The sequence below is a fragment of the Ixodes scapularis genome, unplaced genomic scaffold (assembly GCF_016920785.2).
Source record: "Ixodes scapularis isolate PalLabHiFi unplaced genomic scaffold, ASM1692078v2 PGA_scaffold1__304_contigs__length_218370807, whole genome shotgun sequence".
Taxonomy (NCBI): domain Eukaryota; kingdom Metazoa; phylum Arthropoda; class Arachnida; order Ixodida; family Ixodidae; genus Ixodes; species Ixodes scapularis.
In genome coordinates this window covers 212253120-212269038 of record NW_024609846.1, presented here as the reverse complement: position 1 = coordinate 212269038, position 15919 = coordinate 212253120, and the positions used below count along the sequence as shown (strand labels likewise).

At 44.2% G+C, this 15919-nt stretch overlaps 1 protein-coding gene across 1 annotated transcript in view; it reads left to right on the top strand.

Moving 5' to 3' along the window:
- The window catches only part of LOC8053203 (DDB1- and CUL4-associated factor 17), a 37518-nt gene that overhangs the window by 16313 nt on the left and 5286 nt on the right, over positions 1-15919 (top strand). Inside the window, exons 8-11 of the mRNA XM_029978394.3 lie at positions 10113-10215; positions 10775-10884; positions 11971-12107; positions 13768-13936. Coding sequence (XP_029834254.2) covers positions 10113-10215; positions 10775-10884; positions 11971-12107; positions 13768-13936 — 519 coding nt within the window. The remainder of the gene's footprint in view (positions 1-10112; positions 10216-10774; positions 10885-11970; positions 12108-13767; positions 13937-15919) is intronic.

Genomic DNA, 15919 nt, shown 5'->3' with positions numbered 1-15919 from the left:
CAAACGTTCGCTGAACTGTTGAGCCTTTGGGCGAATCATGTCTCCAGTCATCGGAAGGTTGTGCGTTCTTACTTCTGTCACCCATTTGTAAACGGCTTCGAGTTCTTGATGGGCTGCACTGCGAAGCGTTTTCTTGAATTCACAAATTGCTCTTCTTCAAAAGCTTTCACGATTGCTGCTTCATTCCTAATGTAGGTAGCAAGCGTGCTTTTCTTGAGGTCATATTTTTCGACAATTTCTTTTCTGGACAATTTTTCCTCCCTAACTTCGTTGAGTATGTGAACTTTTGTTTTTAAATCATTCGAAAAGTACTTTCCTCGCTTTTCTTTCGACATTTTTCGGTATGAGCGTTAAACGCCGCGCATTCCAAAGAACAGAAACCAGAAACCGCGTGACAGCACGGTCCCTCTTCATCGCTCGCTCATTTTTCTCCAGTCTCCTTCTCCATCCTGCCGACGTTCTTTCTCTCTTCATCGCTCACTCATTTCCCTCTCGTTGCTCCTGTCTCCTTCCGCGCGCCTCCCCATGTGATCGGGCCGGTGCGCTCTGACTGGGTCTTATCTCGGCTAATCAAATCGGCCCTTTCTCCGGCGCGAGGCGCCGGCGAAAGGGCGCCTGTCTGCGCGGGCGCTCTTTCACGGAGCGCGCCCCGGCTCGAGGCGCCGGGGGCGCCGACGCGCATCGCGCGTCTGTGGAGGTGTCGCAATCGGGCGCGGGCTCGCTGCAGCGGCTGTTTGCCAATATGGGTAGGGACGCGTGTTGTGTTCTGAGGCGCCGTTTTAACCTTTAAACTTATAGTGTTAGCTTAAAAAATATTTCCCGGTTACGAAGATGCTGGCTCACCGGGACGAATTATCGGGTTGGGGATATTTATCAGATCGAAATACCGGGGTTTTCTGCCTATTGAAGCCTGTACATTTCTGACGGTGCTAAACGGAAGGATTGAATTAACGCAATGATCGAAATAACGGTAGTCGAAATAACGAGCTTCGACTGTAATAGAGTAATAAATTACTTTGAGTAATTAAATTTTAAAGTATTAACAACAAAGGTGCTGTTTCAATCAGAAACTTGATGCAAATCGTCCAGAAGAACTAAATCCACTCATATTGCAACGACAAAAGGCATAGAAAAAATTGTGAGGGTGCAGGCGAGCTGGTGAATATTAACCATGTTGAATTAACCTGAGACTGGTTTAGAGAGGAAACATCAAAACGTAGAAGGGACAGAAAATAGACAGGACGACGTCTCAAACTCGGCTAACTCGTTTATTTGGTCCACCTCCTTATATAGTCTCAATCTCAAGGTCATCTCCACTAACACAAAAGCACGACGTCTATACAGTTCAAGTGCCACAGTGTTTGTGGAGATGACCTTGAGATTGAGACTATATAAGGAGGTGGACTAAATAAATGAGTTAGCTGAGTTTGAGACGTGGTCCTGTCTACTTTTTGTCCCTTCTACGTTTCAATGTTTTTTCTCTACCCCAGATGTTTTTTCTCTACCCCGAAAAATTGCTTTCTTTGGATGCACTTCTTGGTTTCGGTTTCTTGTCGGGGCGCATCTCCGTACCAGCACCCCCACCCCCCGTAACCATGACGTCCGACGTATGGGTGCCGCCACGCATTGTACAAAGCAGATGCGTCATCACACTGACATTGACGTAAAAAAATCAAGCTTCATCAGGCTTTCTTATCTAGTCTCTTCTATGTGCAATGTGTTACTGAAAAGTAATTATTTTAAATGCTAATCATTTTTTTTAATGGGCCCTTTGGCACAGATCACTGCGGCATCAACCTTTTTCTTTGTGCGATGCATAGTTTCCGCAGAAGCGACTTGGTAAGTGTCTCCAAAAACACCCAGTATGTGCATTGTGTTTTACGAAACGCGGGCCAAATCGTTCCTGAGAAAAGTTTGCATCGCACAGGAGAAGGGGTGACGTAGTGTTGGTTCTTGCCAAAGGGCAAATTTAGGAAAAGATAAGGCGTACAATATAATTACCGTAAAGTTCCGAAAGAACGCCCACCGAAAATGAAGAGATAAATGGTGAAAAACATGGGGTGGGCTATCTTTAGGGACGCTACAACAAAACCTTATAAAAAATTAATGATAAACGCCCTGGCACCGGCTGCAAACCACGTGACGCAGGAACTGATATCGTGGACGCCGCAAATTCGCGTTTCACGACGCGATAAACATGTGGGAATTCGCTACAAACTCGTGTGTCACGGGAAAGGATACCGCAGGTTGCAGACGCAGCAGCTTCGCATTTCACGGTGCGAAATCCCGCGCAAACCCGCCGAGAACTCGCATCTCACGGGAACGAATACCGCAAATCGCAGGCACAGCAGATGCAAGTTTTATGGTGTAATAAACACGCGGAAACCTGCTACAAACTTGCCTGTCATGGGAACCAATATCGCACGCTCAGATCGCGGACAAAAACGCAGGAAGCCGCTACAAACATTTTTTTTTTTTTGGGGGGGGGTACAAATATCGCAGGTCGCGAACGCAGCAGACTCGTATTTTACCATGCAATATACAAGCGGGACCAACTCGCGTGGAATTCAGATTGCGCGCGCAGATCCAAGACAAAAACGTGGGAATCTGCTACAAACTTTATGTCACGGGAACAGATACCGCAGATTGCGGACGCAGCAGATTCGCATTTCACGGTGACACGTACACGCGGGAACAACTCGCGTGTTACGGAAGCCGATATTGCGCGCGCACATCGCGGACAAAAGCGCGGGAGCCCGCTATGAACTCGCTTGTCAGACTTGCCTGTACAGCAAATTGTGCGGTTGATGCGATTCCCGTCGGACATTGTGTGATGTCCGACGAAAATCGGGGGGTGGGCGATTTTTCTGAATTTTTATGTTACAGCCAAAGAAATTTGTTTGGCGATATCCCGGGGGCGGGCGTCCTTTCGGAACTTTCGGAAGGTTAATAATTACTTTTCGTAAATTACTTTCTAATTAATAAGTTTTGAAGTATTGTTTTATTTAAAAACATGGTGGGCATCATCGAAAACCAGGAATGGGCAAAATACATGCAAGCATATATCGAAATACAAATGCAAAATACTTCGTCAAAAATTTATTTAATTACAAATCTAATTACATTTCCAAAAAAGCATTTAAATACAAGATACAAATACAACCAAATGTATTTGGTCTCCTCCAAATGGTTTTCCAAATACATTCCTCAAAATTTGCGTCAGCGACTTCAGGGCACCTGCAACGGGTTTCTGGGTATCTCATTTTAATTTTGCATGGCACACAGTGTGCGAGGCTCTAGTAACGTAATAGAAATATAATCACAAAAAAAAAATGTAATCAGCTTGGACGTAATAGGGGAAACAACTACAGAGCTTCAAGCAGCTTTTTTTGTCGATTACATTTTGGTATAGAACAACAAAGAACCGAGACGACCAAGACGCGCAGAACTAGCTAGAGAATTTTTATTGTTGCAACTCGGAACAGTTACGAAAATCTTAACGACCCGCGCATTTAGAATGTTCCAGGCAAAAATATGGATAGAAATCAGGCTGGAAAGCATCACAAGTTTCACCAGCACTTACCTATTTAGCCAGTCTGCCTGTGAACGTCAATTTCGTCACTATTATTGCCCTGGACTAGCACCGTAATCACAAAGTCACTAAACGCTTGTGCTTGATTGAGAGACACTGCATTAGGTGCAGAACATAGTTTTCTTCCTGCTCTGGACAGTGACAATAAATTTGAGGGGTGTATTTTCGCCCACAAAATTGTATTTAATTACAATAGTATTTGAAGTACCCACGTTTTAGTATTTAAATACACACATCAAATACATTACCCAATTTGTAATTAAATACAAATGCAAAATACACAAAGTATTTGAAATACGTATTTCAGATACTTCGGAACAAAAATTCAGCGCGGAAGCGCGGAATACGGCCCATTCCTGTCGAAAACTATGAAATCTGGCCACATTATGAAGGCATGCGCAGCATTTTACGGCGCACCGAAAGAACAGTCAATTTGGACGTATTTTTAAAAGGGAGTAGAAGGCGGCAATGGAAGGAAGCACAAATACAGTCCCCGACCAATTTCTCGGACTTTGCAGGGACCGAAAAAACGTCCAAATAATAGAGCAGTCTGAAAAATCAGCAGATTGAAAAACTTGCCTTTATAACATCTAAGCGGGCTTGAAAAAAGCCATAAATAGTGCCTTGCTTCAGATTACATCTCTGTTTGCGTTCGGCCACTTTCTGTTAGCTTGAGAATTGCTGCCTTTTCCAGCATTGTGGTCGAGTACTCCGCGCTTCTTAGCGGCACTTTGCGGCAACGGAAGAACAGGTGGGACCATGACGTCCAAGCCAGCAGAGTTCGAAAACACGATTTCTCCGAGACGAGAGGCAGAGAGAGGCGCAGGTCCACGACTGCAATGGCGAATGAATATAGCAAAATGGTAACAATGATGATGATAAGGACGTGCAGCTAGAGAGGAAAAGGCCGTATAGCGTCACCTAGCTGTAGGACTTAGCAGTACTCAAGTACCGCTGCCAAGCTAAGCCAATCCATATGCATGCAGCCAACATATCACCTAAAATGGCGGCTTCTCGGTGGATCTTGTCTGAAAATTCTACCTTTCGGACTTGGAAGCTGTCCGAAACATCGGTCGTAATTATGCAATATTTCTGTCGGCCAGGTCACGGTCCTTTAGGTCGAAAATATTGAACAAGTTTGAATTATCGGCGTCGGAAAAATCGGTCGGCGACTGTATGAAGCTTAACTAGGGACAACACAACTTTCTACACTCTACCAGAGATGCACCATTTTTACAGTATGGCAAAGCCTTTTTAAGAAAAGACAAGCTAGCGAAATTTGAGTAGAGGTTTGTTGCCGTTTTTCTGTTTGGGAGGTCATTCGTTACTCAATGTTTTGTCATCACAAGTTTGTCACTGAAAACGGTAAAGGAGAGTTTAAAAAATAAATAAGAAATGGAGTTTTTTCAGTGTTGGTGCAAAATTTGGCCACATTTAGAGAAATTGGCTGCATTTCTGCATCTTTAACAAAACTACAATAATGGCTAAACATATTATTCTTATATATTCATAAAATGCATTTGAAGATGCTCATTTTGATATATTTTGCACCTTTTCTTTTAAAGGCCGGCCCGCAAGCAGAGAGAAGGAAGCCGACCCTCACTTTCCTTCTCGCCACTGTGAAAGGAGCAAATCGCCTCTCGTTTCCTCCTCACCACTTTCCGATTTCTTTTTTTTTTTTTTTGCCAGCTGCCGGTTTTTTTTGTTGTTTTTTTTGACAAGTTTGGGGTGGAGGAAATGAAAGCTTCAAGGATTTGAAAAGATTATCCAGAAGCCAGCCGGCACACCTGCGTCAAAGAGCTGAACCAACCGAGTAGCTGTTTTGAGCGAGCTTGGCACTTGCTCTTCCCGACGAGTTGCATTGGCTCTTTTTTAGCATTGGTTTGGAGGACGATTCTTTGCTGTTGTGAGAGCACAAATACCTTGTTCTGCTCAAAGAAGTAGTCATTGAAGTATCAATTTTAATATAAATATCTGATTTGGCATCTTTCGTTGTTTAGGCGGATTCATGGCGACAACGGGAAGTACGAGCGGCGTTTTCTGTATATCAGGGATGGCGCTCCATAGACCAGTGGTTCTGAATCATCATGGTTCGTAAACCGGCAGAGGTGACGGAGGATCCCATCCGCAGTGGGTCTAGCACTTTTCGGTGTAGAGCGTCTTGCTGTAGGGCATTTCGGTGCGGACTTTTTGGTGCACAGACATTTCAGTGTACGGACTTTTTGCTGCAAAGACTTTTCGGTGTGGGACTTTTCGGTGCGCGGATATTTCGGTGCACGGACATTTTGATGCCTGGACAGTCGAAGCTATGGTTTGCTCGCCGGTATCTCTTTTCCAACGTACGCAGGCACGCTTCACATCGTGTTTGTGCGTTGAGTTGATAGAGATAGTCTCCTCTATAAGGTTTTGGCTTTATTATTGGTCCTGCGTGTAGGAAACGACCCAAACAGCAAGTCGTTTGAAGTTGTTTGTGTATTCAGACCAATTTTTAATATCTCCAAATGCGCCTCCTCCGCATAATCGCATAGCTTCGATTGTAATAATAAATTGTGATGACCTCGCACGACAAAAAAAAAATGTAATTATCACTTGTAACTCATCAGGGAATAAAGTAGGCGTGTGCAGGTACAAAATAAGTGTAATCAAATCAAATATCCATTTGAATAAAGTAAACAAGCCGAATTTGGTGAATGCTAAATCTATTTTATTTGGTATCAAATGTTTGCTCATTCTCGTACGAAAAAAAAAACAAAAAAAAACAGTGACCACAGATCATACACAGCGTGTGATCTGTGGTCAACGTCTCCTTCCATGCCGTAATGATGTCGCCGGGCGTAAAGAACTGCCTTACAATCGTGCTTATACAGGGCGATTTTTTTTTTTTAACGACGAGACATTTTTTTTTAAAATAGACGTCAGAGTTACGCAATTGCGGTTTGTGCCTTATTTGTCGTCATCAAAAACACCAAGTCATTAATTTTTAAATAGATGTAGTGCACGTGAAGTGGTTCACGGCGTCCTAAAAAGCCTAATTTGGACGCAAATCGTGTTACCGCAATCTTTTCGGCCACCGCACTCCTCGCCCCTTCTACAGTGGCGTTGTCACAGCGATGCGCATGATTTGTCGCTTTGGCTTCATGGCGTTAAACTGAGCTACGCGGAGATGGAGCCCACATAAAATCAGAACTATATTTTCGCGCTCAAATTAGGAGGACGCCGTATAATAGTGTACGCGCGTTACATCTTTTTAAGAATGGACGGTTTAGTGGCTTGCGATTATGGCCAACAACTTTCTAAATACAAGATGCCGTTTTCTTTTCTAATTAAAAGGTTAATTAGCGAATTTTAGGCAATCGGTCGGTTTTAGTTGCGTTTGTTATTGAACCTAATCCTCGCCTGGCCGTATAGCTCACCCACAAACCGCAATGGCGCTAATTTTCACTGGACAATTTGGTGGCTTTCGATTACGCCCAACAACTTTATAAATCAACTATCCCGTTTTCCTTTATAATCAAAAAGTTCATTAACAAATGTTACGTAATCAGTCGGTTTTTGTTGCGTTCTTTCTTGAACCCAATCTTCGCCTGGCCGTATAGCTCACATCCACAAAACGTTAATTTCCACGTTTTTTTCTTAATATCTAGTAGGTGAAAAAAAAAAAAAAAATGTTGTATATAAAACAGAGGGCAGTTCTTCTCTGATATAAATAAAGCGTGGGGCTCGCGTGTTGCATGCATCTCTTCTTTTTTTTCCGGCCTATGAAAACAAATCCCGGGACATTCGAAATTGAGTTTATGATGGGGCGGGCGCTTTATCACGGGGTATTTTGTCATGTTTCATAAGCTTTAATACTAGTCAGAAGGAAGCCACGCGAGCCGTATCACGTTGCAAACAGCTAATCGGGTGTTTCTCAAGCAGCTCTTGAACTTTCCATTTGACATTTTGGTTCTTAATACATCTAAAAAAGTTTGGTTGTTAGTCCTAAACATTTAATTTATTAGACATAATTAAAATACTGCAACTCTCGCAAGACGTCTGCCCAAAACATAAAGTTGGTTTCGTTGGCGTAAAGTGGCTGCGTCTTTCAATTTTATGCTTGGTCTTTAAAGATTCGTGAAAAGCATTCGCGACCTTATCTGTCAAGCCGCGTACGCGGACAGCGCGGCCTCCTCGGCAAGTTGTTCCCTCATTGAAGACGACAATGAATAAAAGGTACGATCAAAATCTTAATGCCTGAAGAAAGCGCAAGTTTAAAATAATTCTAAGGGTGTCAGTTGATTTTATTTCTACTATATTCAAATTTCAACACTCGTCGCGGGCAGCATGAAAGGAAGCACTGCACTCTTGGCGCAAACCAGTGCCCAGTCAACGGCCCTACTCTCAAACACGCATCACCACCCGACCTGTGTGAAAAATAAATTATTTCCAGCACTTTTGGTAGAAAAGGCGAATTTTCTACTGAGCGTGATATTTTGTGGACCCAAAAGTCCTGTAGCCGAGATCGGTAGTTCATAGCTTCAGGAAGACGAAGAACGACGGATGCATTATTTCCCGCGGAAGTACTGTTTTGACTTTGAATTCCACATAAAATTGTATATGCACAAATTGTGGCACGATACCGAACTTGCTTGATTACTTTTCTTTTAAACACAACATAGCCAGGCATAATCTACAGATATTGCAGAATTCATTTTAATTGGCGTACAGCGCGAAAGACAAGTATGGACATAAAGAACACAATAGAGCTCTGCATTTATACTGCATTTCTTTCCGTACTTGTGGACAGTTAGTCCGCATGAATATATTCAAAAACTGCCAAATCGTCTAAGCCTACCCCTTTTTATAGTATTTTTCGTAGATGAATTGTGGCGAATCCCGGCTGGGTTCGGGTAAAGATCTCGCACGTGTTCAGGGACACATTTCGGCATGATTTCCTGCTTGGTGACGACGTTGAGCTGACCGCTGTTCCGCTTCTTTTCTAAGTAGGCGGGGAACGCCAGACGCCTAAATTAGCGAAGCAGCCCCAAACTTGCGGTAGCACACCTTCCGAACTCCTGGGTTTTTTTGGAGATGGCCTTCGCCGACCGGTGACAAAGCCCCAAACAATTATCTAAGGGCTGCAGAGGCTATCTGGGCATTCCATTTCTTCATCAGCGAACAAATGCGAACAGAAGAGAATGAAAACCTAATAATACCTGCTGTCTTTTAATAAATGGCATAATATGCTACTATTGCTAGTTCCACTATTTTACGCGAAGAAAATTGTGATTTTGCGGTTCAATCTCCGTGTTTCCCGTTCTCTTTGCTGATACGCAAGATATTTGTCGGGTGTCAAGTTTTCAGTTACATTTGTTGACAGAAACTAAATGCGCGTTTGGCCACGAAGAAATTTTTTTCAAAGGCTGAAGATAGATGAAATGTACCATAAACCGTTTCAGTTTTTATGGAAGTCTGTTTTTACTTTTCTTAGTAGCTTCAACGAGGCGGCCGTCACTCTAGAAAACACCTGTAGTACGAACCTATATATTATGCCCCAGAAATGGTCAGACTGTGTCCCTCTGACTGCAATATCTTTGACTTGTAATTACTCATGATTATTAGTTTGTACAAAAAACAAAAACATAGTAGTGATACAATCACTCTTCAATGTGCCGTTGTTAGAACGACAAATTTTCAACTCTCTGGGTAGAGCTCAAAGTTCGGATAAAAATACCCATCTTTTTTCCTTCTGCTGTGATGTTCAAGTTCCGTTCGCTTGAGATAAATATGCGGTGTTGTAGCGTGTGTGGCCGCATTCGGAAGTATCTGAATGTAAAAGAAGTTGTTGGGCTAGTTGGTGTTGGCTTTTAGAACTGCACAGAAAGAGTAAAAAAAAATAAAGCGAAAAGCGAGCCAGCCCGAACCCTTCCGAGCTCATATCCAGCCTGCCTAACTAATCCCTGATGTTTGGGATTGAAGCAGAGAACCTTGAAGGGTTCCAGAGATTTTGTCGGGGGGCCGGTAAGCCCATTAGCACTCGTGCGAGAAGGCCGGAAAAAGCGAGGAGGAAAATGGAGGAGGAAGGGGGAGAAGGGAAAAAAGAAAAGAGGGGGAATCTTCTGCCACGCTGAAGAAAATTTTGAGCGCCCGCCTTTAAGGTAGTTTGTTACTAAATAATTTGTGAATGTGTCTCTAAGACGTGTTTACTTGACATGTTTCAAAGCTTCTTTTTGCGCATAAAATCTTTTGTTATAATTTTTAACATTCTCTGTAGATGTTGTAATCCTCTCATAAAATCCATAGAAAAAATTATTACTACTACGTGCACACCTTCAGCTTCGAAACTTCGTATCTCCTGAAGAAAATTAGCTGCAGCATTCACATAAAGCTGAATACTCCTCCCAAGCACATGGCTTACACATTGATTTTTTACATAAATATGAAAGATATGACCTGGACTATCTTTGTATGATCTGAGGTGGAAACAGCCACTAGACATTGATTGGCTGTGCTTTCTAACTTCTTTCTGTTTTGCTTCTAGGCATGCATGTTTCGTGCAAACCTTTACGAAGCTTGCAGTGATCTCGACGGTGCTAAGGTGGGAACCTACCCGGCAGGCCTTCCGCTCAACTGCAGGCTCAATGGTAGGGTGATCCAGATTTCTTTATTTCTTAGTTGAAAGGCACCCTGACATAATAGCTGCAATTGCAAAGTCCAACAAAGCTTCTCTTTGTTGTGAGCTTATGTTGTCTTGACCTTCAAGTAACATGTCAGATGCCTTTAAACTCCCTCTACCCTCTGTTGTCTCCTGGACTTCTTGAGACTTTATTGCCCGTTGCAGTGCATCTTAAAGAGAATCCAAATTGTTTCTGGTTCGAGCAAGGAGGCTTCCTTGGCCACATTGAATGTGCCATGTACTGACAACCACCTGTTGGTGAAAGAAAAAAAACAATTGTGTCCTCCACAATTTTTTTTTTTTCAGTTACTTTGTGTAAACAGTAACTTACTTTATGATTGTCAAGTGTTTATTCCGAACACCAGCTAGCCATGCTGAAACTGGTTGTTCTACGGTCCCTTCGATCACATAACTTTCACACGTCTGAGAGAGATACCAGGTGCTCGAAATGTACTATGGTAGATGGTGTCTGGTTTATTGCCGCATTGTTGAGGTCTGAAGATAAGCTAAAGCATGCTGGGTTTCAGAGCCACCGCCTGTCTTGTTTGAGGTGAAGTGCTCAGAGTTCATGCTGCATTTTGGCTGCTACCCCTGGCACTACATATCTAGTCCACCGTCCAGGGAAGGAGTTTTTCAAGTAAGTGCGCCTTACGTAAAATATACTTTTTTTGTAAATGCCATTTTAGTTTACAAATGCACAGATTTAATGCCACCATGTATGCTCCGTTTCACGATAACTTGACAAACTGTGGAGGCTATGTTCCCCACCCAGTAAGAGCGTTGGAGCGAGGCACGTGATCCCAGCTCACGGGAGCGCCCGTATCACTGCACCCAATGCAAGGCCCGGAGGAACCTGCCGTCGTCTGCTGGCCAAAAGTCGTCTCCTGCGAAACCAACCAACTTGGGACGATTGTCCAGCGCCGCAACGTTGCCGTCGCTATAGAGTAGCGAGCTCTTCAGGAACAGTTCACGAGACATGCATGGGCTCAATTTAAATCCGAATTTATGGCGGGTGCTAATGCCAGCGTGACGTTTTGAGCGGAAGCAGTCTATTACATGGCTGCGATCGCCAAAGGCTACGGGTTTGCCAAGTTATTGGGAAACGGAGTATGATGTGTAATGAACTGCAGGACACAAGCCAGAAAATGACCGTGAAGAGTTTAATAGGACTTTGAGTGATTCTTCAATGTCCTTATCTCTGAGCCTAGATTTATAGAATGAGCCTGTATGTTATAGTCCTTGTGTTTCTCCAAGACGGCGCAAGATCTTTTGCTGTATTTTGTGTGTCCCTACAGACACCGTAAAGGGGATGTCTATAAAGTAGTAGACATCTTTTCAACATCCAGATCTTTTTAACAGTTTATTTATGCAGTAGGTGCAGCTTGCTGTCATTTTATGTCTGTGGCTATATCACTTGCATATCGGACTCCTTTGTGATTGATCATCGTGGATGCTGGCAGACTGCTGAGACAAAGGCTTCCTAGTTCAAGCAGTTATTGACTTTTTGGCTGCATCTTGGTCGTTTGATGTAAAAATCAGTAGGCGTTTAAGCATTTATCAGTTGTGTCCATCCATAATTTTGTCAGCCTTCATTGTTATGATAGTTGATAGTTCTAAATTGTAGGCTTCCACTGCTAGTTTTGGAGAATACACACTCATTCTACCTGTACCCTAATGGGTCAGCCCTAAAACGCTGCCTTGTTTTTCTCTCGTGGACGATCAGATAAAGTCAGTTGAATCGGACGAACTGGCCGAAAATGGATTCTTGGACTTCCCAAACCTGAGCACGGAGCCGGACTCTATCGCATTTCATCCGGACGACTCTGGTCGCATCGTCTACAACTCTTCGCATTTCATCAAGTACGTTGGTCGAAAGCCGCGATTAACTGGATCTCGCTCCCAGTCCTGTCGTCACACTTCCTTGAGGGTTTAGCTTTATGTTTGGCAGTTACTCCTGGTAGCTGATCGAGAGTTCGCACAACCGAGATATATCTTTCGATGAAGAGGTCGCGCTTGCAGCCTAGTACCAGAATTGCTGTACATTAGAAAAAGCTGGGAAGCAAAAAGCAAAACAAAGGGCAAATGAACACAGATGAGTATAAACCATGTGAATACGTTCAGAGCAGAGCTACTTTTTGAGTGAAAATGAATCGGCGAGATAAGATCATTATGGCACATGTCATTTCTAGTGCATGAAAACTGGGACTCGCAGCCAGTTGCCTGCGGGCCGCGTCCCAGCAAGTCACGGGCCGCGTGTTTGAGACTCCCGCTCTATTCATTTCTAAGCTGAATGTGCGGCGGGAGCTACGCGCTTGCCGGACCAATCAGCCGCCTCCTTTTCATCACCTGAGCCTGTTCGGGGTGCGAGGGTTTGGGCGGTAGCGTGATCACGCGGTGAAAGATGGACTTACGACTTCTCTCGCGTTATCACTTATTGCTATTAGCGCAGAGTGCCATATACCAGGTGTTTGGGAGGAAGGAGAATCGTGTTTTTCCCACCTCACTTCTAAACTATGCATTTGCCAAACACTCAGCTCTGCCCAAATGTAGTGTCAGCGATTTGGAACCAGATCCGACTAGAAAGTTATAAGCGAGTCGTGGAAGTTTTCAACGTGCAAATGGGGCTCGTTTTCGGCAGCAGATGCCATCCATCTCCAAGCATTGTTGGGTTTCGGTTGCCGCTGATTTCTCATTGAAAATTACCAAAAAAATGAAAGCCCTGTAACGCCGAATTAGAGTGCAGCTCTTGACGAGGAGGAGGGTAAGGTACGGTGAGGAGGCTATGCCGTCCTCCACTCCTGCTCGCCTCCCATTTAGGGGAAAATTTTCTGCTAAATTTAGTGGAGGACTTTTTCCACTAGATTTAGCGGGGAAATTTTTTCCGCTAGATTTACCGGGGAAACTTTTTCTGCTAGATGTAGCGGGGAAATTTTGCCGCTAAATTTAGCGGGTCAATTTTTTCCGCTAGATCTAGCAGGGAAATTTTTCCGCTAGATTTAGCGGGGAAATTTTTCCGCTAAATTTAGCAGAGAAATTTACCCATAATGCACTGCGCGGTTACGCCGACGCCGCTCATGCCGGAAACGGACGCCTAAGAGCTACGCTCTAAAACATAGTAACTTCGTAACTGGAAAACAGCAAGTTCTCAAACTTCAATGTCTGTTGGTCAAACACTGGCGCTACACTTGGGCGCTACACAGTTTATTTTTGCGGTGCTTAAAACATGGTTTTCTTTTCTTCCAAACACCCGGCCCTTTCTTTTTAATACCACTATTGCTCACTATACTGAAAAGAAACACAAGAGGGTAAGTTGACTTATTCTTTTCTAACTCAGAAAAGATTCTATCGGGGAAACTGGAATGCGTCGCCAGGTAGGGGCAGACAGTTGTGCATACGTATCATCATTGAGTCAAATACAAGTTGCAGATTCTGGTTGATTTTGTTTTAAGGCTTCCACAAACTCCCCTCGTTTTGTTAAAATGACACATTGCGTCTTGTTGTTTGTCGACCGACTCACCAGGGTGTTTCGTCTGGTGACCAACATGAAGAACAAGCCGTCGCTGAAGGAGTGCTTTGAGATCACCTTCCGAGAGAGCCTGGCAAAGGTTCATCAGGAGGCAAGCGTGGACAAGCCATTGCCTCGCAAGTGCAAGTCCATCTTCGACATCTACAACACACAGTGTGTTGAGGTGGGGACTCTTGCTTCGTCTGTCTTGGCTCGAAACGTTCCCAACAAAACACAATAATGGTAAAAAGATGTGAAGATGAACCTCCTAGGATCTCACCGTGGCAGTCTCCTCCTTATGACTGCCTTTGAAACTGCAGTTGCAACACGATTCATAAAACCATTAAGTAAGAACCAAATTGAAAGATGCTCGTTAATAAAAAATATTATTGCGGCGATCATTTCCCCATCTAATGTCCACCTAGCCCAATAAGCACACTGAAAATGGCATCCCCCATATGTTACCATCCTTTGTCTAAGAAGATTTTTCGACTTTAAGGCGAGGACCGTATAGTGTCACAAATGACGAATGATGAGGCGACAGAGTACTGGACAAACTAAACGTTTAATGGGGCAAACTTTTGCCCAAAACAAAATAAAAGAAGGTTAGTGTCGCAGGCGTCGATGGCGGCGTAACAGCAGGATGAACGCTGGGGCAAGACTGACTCCGGCTCGCCACGCGGAGCATCTTTTTGTACCTGCCTGGGTTTCTGGAACATTCGGTGTAGAACATTCATAACTCGATCAGACAAGAAGGTTCTCGAACCTACGAGAACGCCAATTTGAAAGAATAAATAAGTCAACATAGTATTGCCTCCTGGAATAGAACCTGGAGCCAAGCGCGCTAACCACTCGGCCCCGCACGCGCTCGCTCGGCAACCTGCGCGTGGCAATATTCCTGTCACCAATGATGATTGGGCACCTCAAGGAAGCTAAGTCTCTTAGTGAAATGTTTGCTGGTGCCCTGAGGCTTATGGGAGTTTCATAGCTCTAGGTACAACATTTTCGTTTGCTGAAGCTTTACCCTACGTTTTGTACATTTAATTGCCTCACTTAAAATTAAATGGACACGTATATGAATGGAACAGACCAAATTGAGAAAGAAAAAGCTCGACGTACACCTAAGCACGTCTTATGAGTTGTGAATGCGAAAGCATAAAAGCCCCTCCGGCGATGTAAATGCTAGAGGCGGTGCCATGTTCGTCGCCGTCGAGACGAGCAGAAGCCTCCGAGCGCCCGCCAACGTGTCCACTTTAACCGGCGCGGGGCCCGTAGTGGCATGGGGTTGCGGTGGTTAGTTTTATCGGCGCACTGCCGGCACGGACGTGCAGCGCCATCTGGCGACGGTTGTTGAAACTGACGCGCGCAGCCGCCAATGGGGAGCCTCGTTGCCGCACGCCAGCCAATGGGACTTTTGGGATCAGGGAAACAAGGTGCCGTTTTCGCACTTCAAACTGATGACGTCATCTCGCTCCATGGGACAGTTAAAGGGAAGATGGGGCACTTCTACATTTGAGAAAAAAACGCATGAATTGCGTTCATTTGGCCTTTAGAATAACAGATATCAAAATTATATTTCAATGCGACGCGCCGGAGAGCCACAAGAGCAATTTCAAAATAGGGCTGAAGCCCCGCCCCCCTAGCCTTGGGCAGCCAAAAGAGCCGTCGATGACGTCACGGACAGCGACTGTCTTTCGCGTTTTTCTCGCGTTTACCAATACTTACGCAGCAAATGGTTTGGGTATTCGGGTTCACGGGGTAAAAATACACTAGAATTCACTTCTAACTCATTTTTTCCAAGAAGCTCCGTAGCTTCCCTTTAATGCTTTCGCATTAAAACAAAATTATGGGGCCATGTGTGTGTCCGGGTGAGCCTAAGAGGCCAGGTTGGTGATTTACTCAGTGGGAATGGTCTAACACAGCCGCCTCTGTACGATGAAAGCCAGCAACTTTGTCAACAAAGCTGCTCTTTAAAAGTTGGAAGAGGAAGAAAAGCTTTTGGGATTCATGAAGCTAGCTCCAGAAGAATGCCAAACAGCCATTCACATAAATTTTTCTTTTTTTACGTTTTTTGTGGGAAAAACAGCATGTTACCCTTCTCCACTTTCAGCTTACCCTCCTCTTCCAGTCATTCGCATGCCTTCACATTCCATACCTCTGCCTAGCA